The sequence below is a fragment of the Oryx dammah genome, unplaced genomic scaffold (genome assembly GCF_014754425.2).
Source record: "Oryx dammah isolate SB20612 unplaced genomic scaffold, SCBI_Odam_1.1 HiC_scaffold_24, whole genome shotgun sequence".
Lineage (NCBI taxonomy): Eukaryota > Metazoa > Chordata > Mammalia > Artiodactyla > Bovidae > Oryx > Oryx dammah.
Genome location: NW_024070208.1, coordinates 34194877 through 34208773, shown reverse-complemented (window position 1 = coordinate 34208773; position 13897 = coordinate 34194877). Strand labels below are relative to the sequence as shown.

General features: G+C 45.6%; 1 protein-coding gene across 1 annotated transcript in view; it reads right to left on the bottom strand.

Moving 5' to 3' along the window:
* LOC120882949 (mitochondrial intermediate peptidase) overlaps positions 1-13897 on the bottom strand; it is a 79417-nt gene that overhangs the window by 54343 nt on the left and 11177 nt on the right. Inside the window, exons 5-9 of the mRNA XM_040266784.1 lie at positions 13402-13465; positions 11237-11419; positions 10354-10510; positions 3196-3244; positions 1690-1750 (exon numbers count right to left, since the gene is read on the bottom strand). Coding sequence (XP_040122718.1) covers positions 1690-1750; positions 3196-3244; positions 10354-10510; positions 11237-11419; positions 13402-13465 — 514 coding nt within the window. The remainder of the gene's footprint in view (positions 1-1689; positions 1751-3195; positions 3245-10353; positions 10511-11236; positions 11420-13401; positions 13466-13897) is intronic.

Here is a 13897-nt window from a genome sequence, read left to right as displayed (position 1 = left end):
TGGGAACCCCGCCGGGGCCACCTTCCCCCGGGGGGGCGGGCTGGCAGGTGACAGAGGGCAGCAGCCGGGCCGGACGCGGTCAGCCTGGCTCAGGTGCGCAGCCCACGTGTGCTGGCCCCCAGTGCGTCCCCACCTTCCATCTGCCCCTCACACACCCGAGCCCACCCCGTAAGCCAGGCCTGGCCTGCGCCGGCCTCCTGCGCTCCTCTCTGCTTGGGCTTCGTCCCTGGCTGTCGTGGGCCTCTGGCTTCTCCCAGGGCTGCTCTGTGTCATCTTCCTGGAGGGGTCATCACTGCCCAGGCCTTACGAGATGGCCCCTCCACCCGCCTGCCTGCACTATGCCCTCTTGGGCCCCCACCTGGCAGGACCGTGCAGGCTGACTCTTCCTGTCTTCACTCTCACTCCGCCCCAGGTGTAAGCTTCGGGAGGGCAGGCTGTGTTTCCCTTTTCCTACTGTGTCCTGGCACTGAGCTCTGCCTGCTGTGCAGCAGTCCCTCATGAGCTGTCCTCTGAGTCACTCAACAGCACCTCCTGGACAGTATACTGCTTAGAAACACAACTTCAGGCTCTGAGCAGAGCTCTATGAACAGGGAATCCGTTCTTATGAACGGGGTTTGAAAGGTTAAGTTTAGACACCACCTCCTCCAGACGCATAGCTCTAATGGCCCACAGATGTCAGTCAGTCAGTTCAGTCACTCAGTCGTGTCCAACTCTTTGTGACCCCATGGACTGCAGCACGCCAAGCCTCCCTGTCCATCACCAACTCCCGGAGCTACTCAAACCCATGTCCATCAAGTCAGTGATGCCATCCAACCATTTCATCCTCTGACGTCTCGTCCCCTTCTCCTCCTACCCTCAATCTTTCTCAGCATCAGGGTCTTTTCAAATAAGTCAGCTCTTCGGATCAGGTGGCCAAAGTATTGGAGCCACAGATGTCAGCCACAGTTTAAAAGTAAAGAACAACACTGTAAATCAGCTACACTTCAGTAAAAAATGAAAATAAAATAAATGAAGGGAAAGCAAAGCAGCAAGTGAGTGAGAGAAGCACAGGAGCACTGCAGGCCTCAGTGGGGGCAGAAGACAATGGCTGGGGCCCCAGGGCAGCGGAAGAGAAAGGGCCCGCAGGTCAAGGAGGGTGTGACGGGAAAGCTAGGAAATAGGAAGGCAGTCTGAGAACTCTCTGAAAATGTTAAACAAAAGGGGGGAAGGCCCATCAGAAAACTCCCTCCGGAGGAGCCCCGAGGGCCTTCCGGCATTTAACTCAGAGCAGTGGCACCAGGGAGGCAGTTGGGATGCAAGAAGGGAGTAGGACACCGGCCAGAAAACCAGCTCCTCAAGCACACACGGCACCCGGGGAGAAGAGAGACGACCGCCGCCAGGGCCTACGGTGACAGCGCGGAGCAGGGAATGGTTCCCGGCGCCAAAAGACAGAGCCCTCAGCCAACAGACTGTATATAATAAAAATACCTCTGGACTTCCTTGGTGATCCAGTGGTAGAGAATCTGCCTGCCAACATGGGGGATGTGGGTTCGATCCCTGGCTGGGTAACAAAGATCCCACACGGCACAGAGCAATTAAGCCCTCAAGCCCCAACTGCAGAGCCCGCCCCAAGGGTCCCCCGCACAGCGACTAACACCCAGGGAGACAAATAAATAGAAAAAGGAAAAGAAACTCAGCACGGTCACTTACAGAATTTTGAGGGTTTAGTTTCATTTTCATCCCTCGAATCATCTCAAAATCTTTCATAGTTCTGTAAAACAGGTTTATCATTAGTTGCGAGGACAAAATTTTTACAAGTAGATTATAAAAGACGAGTTTGCTTCTGCAACTTTCCAGTAATCATGATAAATTTGTAGGAAAAATGTAAACTAGTATTAATCCAAATTTTACATGTGTTAGAAGTGACAGTGATACATCCATCAGTAAACTACTGTAATTTTTACCTTAAAAAGCTGATATTTGTCTTAAAATGGAATAAAGTTGGAAAATTTAAGTGTTTAAATTTAAGTGTTAAATTTAAGAATATGCAAAGTTTTCATCAGTAAGCTTCAAATCACTACTTTTTGCTATACTTTAAAAAGGAGACTAACAATTTAGTTTCTCTAAAAGAAGATTTCACTTAAGATTACTATTTATCATTTTCCTCTATCAAAAAACTAGCCGGGCCGTAATCACACATGCACTTCATATTTGCAGAATATGAAGTTTCTGTTGGAATTAACTTCTATAATTAAAAAATATAGTTCACTAAATATAATTTTAAAATCTTCACTAAAAAATCTTAAGATAATGTTTGCTTAAAATATCTATAGCTACATACAAGTGAAAAAAGAACAAATAAAGCTTAACTAGCAAAGCAAAGTAGAATAAATTCTCAAATAACTGCATAACTGACACTACTTCATTCTATCAAAGCCACAACAGCTCACTGCATTAAGAATAAGAAAGATCATTTCAGAACTAATAAATATAATGCAAATTAGAGGACTGGGTTCTAAGGCAGTAGTTTATAACGGAAACTGAAAATTGGAGCTAAAATTTAACATGAGGGTGCAGTCAAGGAGCAAACAGGGGTTAGACAGCTCCACAGGAGAGAGAAGACCTTGGTCCTCCACGACCCCACCAAGCCTCGTGCTGGAGGCCTCGTGCTGGGGGTCTGAAGACTCCTGGGGGCTCGGCCCCCAGAGAAGCACGAGCAGAGTGGCGAGGACGAGGCCAGGGGGGCTGGGCAGGGAGAAGGCCAGCACTGTGGCAGAGGGACCACCAAGAGCAGAGAGCCTTGAGTTACAATCACTGGGCACTCTTATCACACAACACAGCAGACGTGAGCCACCCATTATTTACGCCCAAAGAAGAGCAAGATTAGGTGACCAACTCATTACAGGCTAAAATACATAGTTTCAAAAAAGGTTTGGGAGATTTTAAACAGTCCACCTCAGTAATGACTTCCTGAAGACGACTGGTTAGTTAGAGAGGACAGCCCAAGCATTCGGGACAGTCACCCCCAGAGGACAGCTGTGAGCTTTCAAAGTACAGCTCACTGTCAGTGTAAGATCTGACCCGATATTGCAACACCTATATTCTTCATGGGTCACTTCCGAATTCTTTCAATAAATCTTTAAAAGTCTTTAAAAAGAAAGAAAGAAAGCTAAATCATGTGTACTCTAAAAAGCAGAATAAAACAAACAAACAAACCTTTCAGAGAGTTTGTCAGACAGTTTCTCAAGGAACTCCATGACAGTCTCTAAAACAAAAATCCCAAAGAAAATATCTTTAACTACATGAAATAAAATGAACACACATGTTAAAATTACAATGTTGTGACCATAAATCCATTCAATACAGTGTCTTTAAAGTGATGATTCTCAAAGGAAAGCAGGGCTCCTAATACTCGACACTTCTAGATGAAAGTTCATCAAAGCCTTAGATGATACTCCCCCCAAAAAAGAGCTAACAGGAAGCAAAAGAAAAGCATCCAAAATCTCAATCTATTTCTATATCTATTCATATGTTTGTTTTCTATATCTATTTATATGTATAAAGGAAAAAAGTTTCTGTTTTTTTGATAGCTAGACTGATTTGTTCATAAAAGTCTGTACAATTTAGAAACATCAGATTTTAAAAATCAATGTTTTTCTGAGTAAATGTTTTTCTTTTTAAATACACAGCAGAATAATCTATTCAGGATCTATACTGGAAGAAAATGTAGCAAAATTAGAACATTAAAACTTTAGATTCTCCTCCCTACAACAATGCAGTTGGGAATGTAAACTGGTGAAGCCACTGTGGTGAGCGGTATGGAGGTTCTTTAAAAAACTAAAAACAGAGCTTCCACATGCCCCTGCAATCCCACTCCTGGGCATATATCCGGAGAAAAACATGGTCTGAAAGGAGACACACACTCCAGTGTTCACTGCGGCACTGTTTACAACAGCCAAGACGTGGAAGCAACCTAAGTGTCCAAGCAAAGGGATGGACAAAGATGTGGAATATGTATGCAATGAACATTACTCGGCCATTAAAAAGAATGAAATAATGCCATATTCAGCAACATGGATGGACCCAGAGAGTGTCATACTGAGTGAAGACAGACAGACAAGGAGAAATATTGTATGACATCCATTAATGTGGAATCTAGAAAGAAATGATACAAATGAACTTAGAAAACAGAAAGAGACAAGCTTACAGAACTAACTACTGCCCAAGATGGAGGGGTGGGGGTGATAGTTAGGGAGTTTGGAATGGACATGGACACACTGCTATAGTTAAAATGTATAATCAACAAGTATCTACTGTAAAACATGGAGAACTCTGCTCAATGTCATGTGGCAGCCCTAGATGGGAGCAGAGTTTGGGGGGCAATGGATACATGTATATACGTGGCTGAGTCCCTTCACTGTTCATCTGAAACTATCACAACACTGTTAACTGACCGTACTCCAGTATTAAAAAATTTAGGCTGTTACAATTTTTTTTAACTACTTAAAATACTTCAGCCGTAAGTCATTATACTGCAGAAACCCATAAAAGCAATGCAGTGGAATTACAATTATTTCCCATAACAGGAAATTTTTCACAACAATTTTTTAATTTAGCACTTCTAGGCACTGATTCATGTGTATAGAGCTTTTCATACATATTTTAGAGTAAGCTACAAATGCTGTTTTTATGTTTTCAGATGATCTTTTCTATGGTTTTAATTTCTTGCCCTCTTCAGTTTACCTCGTTTCTGAGTAAATAAAAGGCTGGGGAAGGAATGGGCCTGCTACAGGAAGCCATGGTCTCTCGTCACCATCAACAGAGATCCCACCCGCAAACGCGGCTTGGTGTATCGTGTCAGATGGTGCTAACACTTTTAGGAAAAAACTGTTATTTAGCTCAAAATAAAATCCTACTTCAGGATGTCAAACCAGTGGGCACAGGGTACTGTTTTCAAATATTTATCTGTGCGTGCTTTTTATCTCAAAATAATTAACTTTGTACTGACGTTCACCCATTTCCTTTCTCTAGCTCTCCTGAACAGGAAACATCCACCTCGATCGTCCACCTGGGACACTGTCCTGTGAAGAGCAGTGTCCTGAAGGCAGTCGCACAGCTCCTGGCAGACAGCCCCTGCAGCGCCGGTCCCGAGGGGCCCACCATGGACTGCCAGCCCTCGCCCCGCCTCCCTGCCCTCTGCCCACTGGCCCCCACTGCCCACCTCCATCCAGTTTCACTTTCCGCATGGAACTTTCCACAGCCACCCAAGCGTCTGTAAACCTCCTGAGCTCCTAAAACCCTAGGGCCCTGTGGTGCCTAGTCAGTGCGTTCAGCACTGAAAGGACACTGAGCAGGATTAAGATTTATCCTCATGTGGCCCTGGCCAAGCTCCCCACCTAAACACTGCAGGCCCCAACCACACAGGTCACACCATACATGACCGTGTGCAGAGTCCAGCTCCAAGACACCTTCCCACGGACCACCCCGTGAGCTGCGGACTTGCTGGCCACTGCTTGGGCATCTGTGTCAGCCCCAGCTGCCCCAAGCACTCGTCTCAGCATGTCCCATCCATCGCCCACCCTGGTCGCCACCTGCACACCGACCGGCATCTCACTGAACCTGGACCACCGTGCTCCCGGCCCCACCCCCGTTGGCAGGACTCCCTATCTTCCCAGTGGCTCAGTCACAGGCCTGGCTCTCCCTTCAGGTGCCTGAATGTGGTGTCTCAGCACATGCGCAGCCGCCAGCAGCCTGGAGCCCTGCAGGCTCCTGACGGCAAACACGCCCTCCCGCCCCCCTCCTGCAGCTGCTCTCCACACCCCTCATGGTGGCCCCTGCAGCCGACCACTGACAGCCCTGCTCAAACCCACCTCCCTGAGCACAAACCTTCTCCACTTGTGCCCACTCCTTCCCACTCTCCTCCGTGCTCCTCCTCAAATGTGGGAACCCCGTCTGGATCCCAAAGACACACATGAGAGAGAAAGAAACAAGGCAAGGTGGCTTCAAGAAAACCTCGGAGAAGCTATGGGCCCCACAGAGAAAGAAGGTCTGGACACCGGATGGACAGAGATAGCATGGAGCCTGCAGGAAGGGTGACCTTCCCCTTGCAGGACCATTCCCAGTGACCCCACAATTCCATCCAGATGCACGGATGGAAACCCGTGGTGTCCACTGCCGTCTCCTCCCGCTCAGCACAACACCAAGTCATGTGAATTCAACCCTGAAAATACAGCGAGTATGAACAACCCCCCAGCACAGCCACCCTACTGAGGACTTGGGTCTAAAGTGTAACTGTAATTTAATCAATGCCTCTGAAAATTACACCATTTTCATTGTGATACATTTTCTCTTATACGTGATGAATCATAAAGAACTCAACGAAGGACAAGGTAAGTTTTTCACAAAGTCCCAGAGAGACGCTCACCAACCCCAACCTTGCCAAGCAGCCCTCTTCTCTCTGAAAGGTGGGGTCTTATATGACCTAGGCTACACTCAACCCTGCCTCCAGCAGGACCACTAATCACCCATTCCCTCCCACACTAATTCTAACCAGTGTGGTTAGGCTGAGCACAGAAATGAGCTGAATTAAAAGAAAAATAATGCAAATCATCAATGATTCATCAATGAAATAAAAAGTATGACTTAGTTCAGTTCAGTTCAGTCACTCAGTCGTGTCTGACACTTTGCAACCCCATGAACTGCAGCACACGAACCCTCCCTGTCCATCACCAACTCCCGGAGTTTACCCAAACTCATGTCCATCGAGTCGGTGATGCCATCCAACCATCTCATCCTTTGCCGTCTCGTCCCCTTCTCTTGCCTTCAGTCTTTGCCAGCATCAGGGTCTTTTCAAATGAGTCAGTTCTTCGCATCAGGTGGCCAAAGTATTGGAGTTTCAGCTTCAACATCAGTCCTTCCAATGAACACCCAGGACTGATCTCCTTTAGGATGGACTGGTTGGATCTCCTGGCAGTCCAAGGGACTCTCAAGAGTCTTCTCCAACACCACGGTTCAAAAGCATCATTTCTTTGGTGCTCAGCCCTCTTTATAGTCCAGCTCTCACATCCATACATGACCACTGGAAAAACCATAGCCTTGACTGCTGCTGCTGCTGTCAGACCTTTGCTGACAAAGTAATGTTTCTGCTTTTTAATATGCTATCTAGTTGGGTCATAACTTTCCTTCCAAGAAGTAAGCATCTTTTAATTTCATGGCTGCAATCACCATCTGCAGTGATTTTGGAGCTCCCCAAAATAGAGTCTGACACTGTTTCCACTGTTTCCCCATCTATTTCCCATGAAGTGATGGGACCAGATGCCATGATCTTCATTTTCTGAATGTTGAGCTTTAAGCCAACTTTTTCACTAGCCTCTTTTACTTTCATCAAGAGGCTCTTTAGTTCTTCTTCACTTTATGCTGTAAGGATGGTGTCATCTGCATATCTGAGGTTACTGATATTTCTCCTGCCGATCTTGATTCCAGCTTGTGCTTCACCCAGTCCAGCATTTCTCATGATGTACTCTGCATATAAGTTAAATAAGCAGGGTGACAATATACAGCCTTGACATACTCCTTTTCCTACTTAGAACCAGTCTGTTGTTCCATGTCCAGTTCTAACTGTTGTTTCCTGATGTGCATACAGGTTTCTCAAGAGGCAGGTCAGGTGGTCTGGTATTCCCATCACTTTCAGAATTTTCCAGTTTATTGTGATTCACACAGTCAAAGGCTTTGGCATAGTCAATAAAGCAGAAATAGATGTTTTTCTGGAACTCTCTTGCTTTTTCGATGATGCAGCGGATGTTGGCAATTTGATCTCTGGTTCCTCTGCCTTTTCTAAAACCAGCTTGAACATCTGGAAGTTCATAGTTCACGTATTGCTGAAGCATGGCTTGGAGACTTTTGAGCATTACTTTACTGGCGTGTGAGATGAGTGCAATTGTGTGCTAGTTTGCATTCTTTGGCATTGCCTTTCTTTGGGACTTGAATGAAAACTGACCTTTTCTAGTCCTGTGGCCACTGCTGCGTTTTCCAAATTTGCTGGCATAGAGTGTAGCACTTTGACAGCATCATCTTTTAGGATTTGAAATAGCTCAACTGGAATTCCATCACCTCCACTAGCTCTGATGCTTCCTAAGGCCCACTTGACTTCACATTCCAGGATGTCTGGCTCTAGGTGAGTGATCACACCATCGTGATTATCTGGGTCATGAAGATCTTTTTTGTATAGTTCTTCTGTGTATTCTTGCCACCTCTTTTTAATATCTTCTGCTTCTGTTAGGTCTATACCATTTCTGTCCTTTATTGAGCCCATCTTTGCATGAAATGTTCTGTTGGTATCTGTAGTTTTCTTGAAGAGATCTCTAGTCTTTCCCATTCTATTGTTTTCCTCTATTTCTTTGCATTGATCACTGAGGAAGGCTTTCTTACCTCTCCTTGCTATTCTTTGGAACTCTGCATTCAAATGGGTATATCTTTCCTTTTCTCTTTTGCTTTTCGCTTCTCTTCTTTGCACAGCTATTTGTAAGGCCTATTCAGAGAGCCATTTTGCTTTTTTTTGGATTTCTTTTTCTTGGGGGTGGTCTTGATCCCTGTCTCCTGTACAATATCACAAACCTCTGTCCATAGTTCATCAGGCACTCTGTCATCAGATCTAGTCCCTTAAATCTATTTCTCACTTCTACTGTATAATCATAAGAGATTTGATTTAGGTCATATCTGAATGGTCTAGTGTGTCTCCCCACTTTCCACAATTTAAGTCTGAATTTGGCAATAAGGAGTTCATAATCTGAGCTACAGTCAGCTCCTGGTCTTGTTTTTCTGACTATAGAGTTTCTCCATCTTTGGCTGCAAAGAATATAATCAATCTGATTTCAGTACTGACCACTTGGTGATGTCCATGTGAAGAATCTTCTCTTGTGCTGTTGGAAGAGGGTGTTTGCTATGACCAGAGCATTCTCTCGGCAAAACTCTATTAGCCTTTACCCTGCTTCATTCTGTACTCCAAGGCCAAATTTGCCTGTTACTCCAGGTATTTCTTCACTTCCTACTTTTGCATTCCAGTCCCCTATAATGAAAAAGACATCTTTTTTGAGTGTTAGTACTAAAAGGTCTTGTAGGTCTTCATAGAACTGTACAATTTCAACTTCTTCAGCATTACTGGTCAGGGTATAGACTTGAATTACTGTGATATTGAATGGTTCGCCTTAGATACGAACAGAGATGATTCTGTCATTTTTGAGACTGGCTCCAAGCACTGCATTTCAGACTCTTTTGTTGACCATGATGGCTACTCCACTTCTTCTAAGGGATTCCTGCCCACAGTAGTAGATATAATGGTCATCTAAGTTAAATTCACCCATTCCAGTCCATTTTAGTTTGCTGATTCCTAAAATGTCGTTGTTCACTCTTGCCATTTCCTGTTGACCACTTCCAATTTGCCTTGATTCATGGACCTAACATTCCAGGTTCCTATGCAATATTGCTCTTTACAGCATCAGACCTTGCTTCTATCACCAGCCACATCCACAACTGGGTACTGTTTTTGCTTTGGCTCTGTCCCTTCATTCTTTCTGGAGTTATTTCTCCACTGATCTCCTTTAGCATATTGGGAACCTACCAAACTGAGGAGTTCCTCTTTCAGTGTCCTATCTTTTTGCCTTTTCATACTGTTCATGGGGTTCTCAAGGTAAGAATACTGAAGTGGTTTGCCATTCCCTTCTCTAGTGGACCACACTCTATCAGACCTCTCCACCATGAACTGTCCATCTTGGGTGGCCCCACAGGGCATGGCTTAGTTTCACTGAGTTAGACAGGAACGGCGGCTGCGCGGCACAGGCGCTACCCCACGTCCAAGGTCAGGAGTGGCGACCAAGAGGAGCTACCCCACATCCAAGGTCAGGAGCGTTGGCCATGAGGAGACACCCCACGTCCAAGGTCAGGAGTGGTGGCCGTGAGGAGATACCCTTCGTCCAAGGTAAGGAGAAGTGGCTGCGCTTTGCTGGAGTAGCCGTGAAGAGATACCCCACGTCCAAGGTACGAGAAACCCAAGTAAGATGGTAGGCTCTGAGAGAGGGCATTAGAGGGCAGACAGACTGAAACCACAATCACAGAAAACTAGCCAATCTGCTCACACAGACCACAGCCTTGTTTAACTCGATGACTTACTCAAAGTGCACATAAAGTACACTAGTTGTGTAAATATATTCCAAATGATTAGCTCTGTTTAAAAATCATTCCTAATAAAGAAGCAAAGTATCTCAGTAACTAGTCTCCAAGTATACTAAAAATAGCACAGTAACTTTAGCTATTTAAAGTCAGAAGTTCAGCTTCATAAAAACCCTGTTTTGTCCTTAAGAGTTGGGTAAACAGGCTCACCTGGACTTTGGGCGATTGTTCCCTGGAGGGCCCTGTGGGAGTAGGTAGGATATCCTACCAACTTTGCCAGGAGGTCTCTGCTGCTGAGCAACTCTTCTAGACGTTTCAATTGACCAGCATTGGGATAAAGAAAAATTTTATAAGCAGCTTCTCGCACCTATGTTTAAAAAGTGGATGGTAAAAGACACACGTACCAAGATACAAAGTCCTATATGATAATAACACACACTACCTCCCACCACTTTACTCTGCAGGTGAGCAATGCTTAAACACAAGGCCTCACACAGGCTGGATGAAGCTTCTGGGCTCATCACTGAGCGTGGGAGACACATCGTACTTGGCCCGAGTTCTCTGCTATGGGCAGAGGGGCAGGGGGCCGAGGTTCTACCTGGCACACGTGAAACACTGCCAACCAGGTGACGTGAGACTGCGTGCATTAGAGTATGAGTCCTCAGAAAGGGCAGCGCTGCTGTCGCTCACCATACTTTGAAAATGAGGAACTCTTGACAACAGGAATAATCAACCATTTTCATTATTCAAAGCATTTCCCTGATAGCTCAGTTGGTAAAGAATCTGACTGCAATGCAAGAGACCCCAGTTGGATCCCTGGGTTGGGAAGATCCCCTGGAGAAGGGAAAGGCTACCCACTCCAGTATTCTGGCCTGGAGAATTCCACGGACTACAGTCCATGGGGTCTCAGGGAGTCGGACACAACTGAGCAACTTTCAGTTTGTCACAGAATTAATCATCCCTGTTCAATTTTTAGTATTTAGTAAACATTAATGTATTTTTTAAGGTGTGATCATGTGACCCCTGAATTTCGGGCTCACAAGCCACGGCCCCAGACGAGGCCAGAACTACACAGAGGATGGAGCCTACACACCAAGTCGTCGGGTGCTTCTGCGCGCAGACTGTCCACCACTGCGTGATCCCCAGCCAGCTCGAAGTGATGCCGGATGTGTTCCGGCAGGAGGCGCTTCTCAATCGTGTTGGGTAAGTGGGTTCCCATGAGAAATGCGCTGCTCAGATCCAAGATTTTAACGTTCAGGTCCACAGCTCTTTTACGCTGTATGTGGGGGCAGTCAAGTTATTTAAAGTAACATTTCACAACAAATCAGTAATCTATAAAGATGCCAGTCAACATTTAAAGTTGAATTATAATTTAATAAGGTATTAATTAAATGATTAAATGAATAACAAATACTGCATCATAAATGTTTAATACACAATAATTGTCTACAAATGCTGACTCTATACTTTTGGTAGGTATTTAATATCCTCACCAAAAAGTTATCCTAATGGTTCTATGGTGCTTCTATACTTTCAGATGTACCTAACTCCCGGAGTTCTATTTTATGTCTAGATTATACAACATGTCTGTGAAATGAACAATGGGAGGTACAGTCCTTGCCTGGCTCCGAAAACACCCTAGTTAAGAGAGGCAGGGAGCAGTGGGCTGGATGAATCTGTCTGATATGACAGTATCTGAGGCACAGATTAGAAACCAGACTCAGCCTTAAGAAATGAGATACAAGGGCAAGGGAAGGAAGGTGCAATTAACGCAGCTCTTCAGTGAAGTGTGGTGAAGGGCACTTGCAAAGCTCGGCCAGGCTTGCTGGAGCGGCCACAGGAGGGCGGCAGCCCAGAGGCGACGGGCTGGGCTGGACCCGCTTCGGGGGTCGGGTGGGAGACCACAGCCCCCAGGCGTGCATCTGGCAGTTTCCAGTCTCCACCAGTCACGACGGACAGAGCGGGGTGGACCTCCTCCTCGGTCACCCCTAGGACACAGCCTCCTGAGAGAATCTGTGCTGTCACCAGGGCTCACCAGGGCACCCCATGTTTGGGATCAAACTTAAAAACCATCGCCTACATAACTGGTTAGGCCTCCTGGGGACAAGGAGGAATCTTCAGTTACCCGTCACGGGACGGCCAGACAGGCCCTGGACTCACAACAGGCTTCAGGCGACACCACAGGCAAGCCTTCCCAGGGAAGGGGCAACGGCTATGGACAGATTCTAAACTGTACTGTGACCCTGAAGGATGACCAAGCGTATTTCTTAAAAGATAAATATAAATATGAACAGAGCAGGTGTACCCTTGATAAGACACTGGAAAAAATGAACTGTATCTTAGTAACAAAACATTTCAGTATAGAAAAATCAAACTTCATGGGAAAAATGACTTTTCAGATGATTCCTCTTTGCTTGTTTTGTTTCTGACATGGCCATCTGGCACCACCTACTGGTGACCAGGGGAAAAACAAGACAATGAAAACTGGAAATTATACGCTAGTTTCAAAATTTTTCCTCAAAGCCTTTACTATTTAAAACAAAAAAGTGATAAAATTAGTTATTTCAAAGAAGTGATCACCTGTTACAATCCCTGGAAAAATAAAAACTGTTTCCTGACTTTTCCAACAGTCTGCTAAGCATGTCATTTCATCCTTTGAGGAGAATTAAACAGGCAAACACAGTACTTGGAGCTCTGCAAATGCTTTGAAACTGTTATATTTATTATATGACTGCTTAACGACACACTTCCTCTAATTTAAAATTTTAAACTATATTCACAAGACCTTAAAATGCAAGTAAGGAATAACCTGGAAAGAATACAGCAAGAACACAGGCCTTCGTGGCTTACAGTTCATGCTGGCAGCTTTATGTAGAGTTCTCTTACAAAGTGTGCCATGTCCCCCGCACCCTGTCCGAGTGGAGCCCCCAGAGAAGCGGCCAGAAAGGATCTCACAGGGGTGTCCAGTGCAGGGATCGCGTGACAACACACCTGCGCTGCGTCTCAACGACGCTTCTGTGCGTCCGCGTGGAGACACTCATCTTCAGGTTTCCTCCTCACTCACGGTCCTTCCTGACATGGCCCATCTCACCCCACCTCCACGACACCCAAAACACCCCGCTGTCTGGAATCATGCCTTGATTCTGAATTATCGAGACGACAGGCCAACTTTCAGAGAGCGCTCAACATGCAGGAACGGTATCAACAACACACCAACCAAGTACCAGCAAAACAATAGGAGCTGAAACACAAAGTTACCTTTTCTCGGTCTAGATGGATTCCACTGATTTCAAAATCGAACATAAACAGTTCGGCCACTCGCCTGTAAATACAATAAGCGCCAAGTTAGAAGAGGTAATAATAATTAAACAAAAATAAGTATTTTGCAAAATGAATCCGTCCTTTTCAACCTTACTGCCAGAATGCCAGATGTTTCAACACACACACACATGATTTTTCTGAAACCAGGAGCTTAACGTCTCAGGAGTCAGGAAAAACAGCTGGCCGGCCGGGGGTTACGCCCCCCAGGGGACTACACGGTATCACATACACCATGCAGACTGTACAGGCCTTAGCCTGAGTGAAACGAGTGAGTTACTCTAAGGAGGCCATTTTTTCTGCATTTTTTTCCCTAGAGGAAACGGACATCTTTTCAACTGTCTATCCTCTACAGGATCTGTTGCACACTACACTCGAGCACCAAACAAGCACTGTGGACCACACACACACGCACGCCTGCTGGCATGAATGTGTG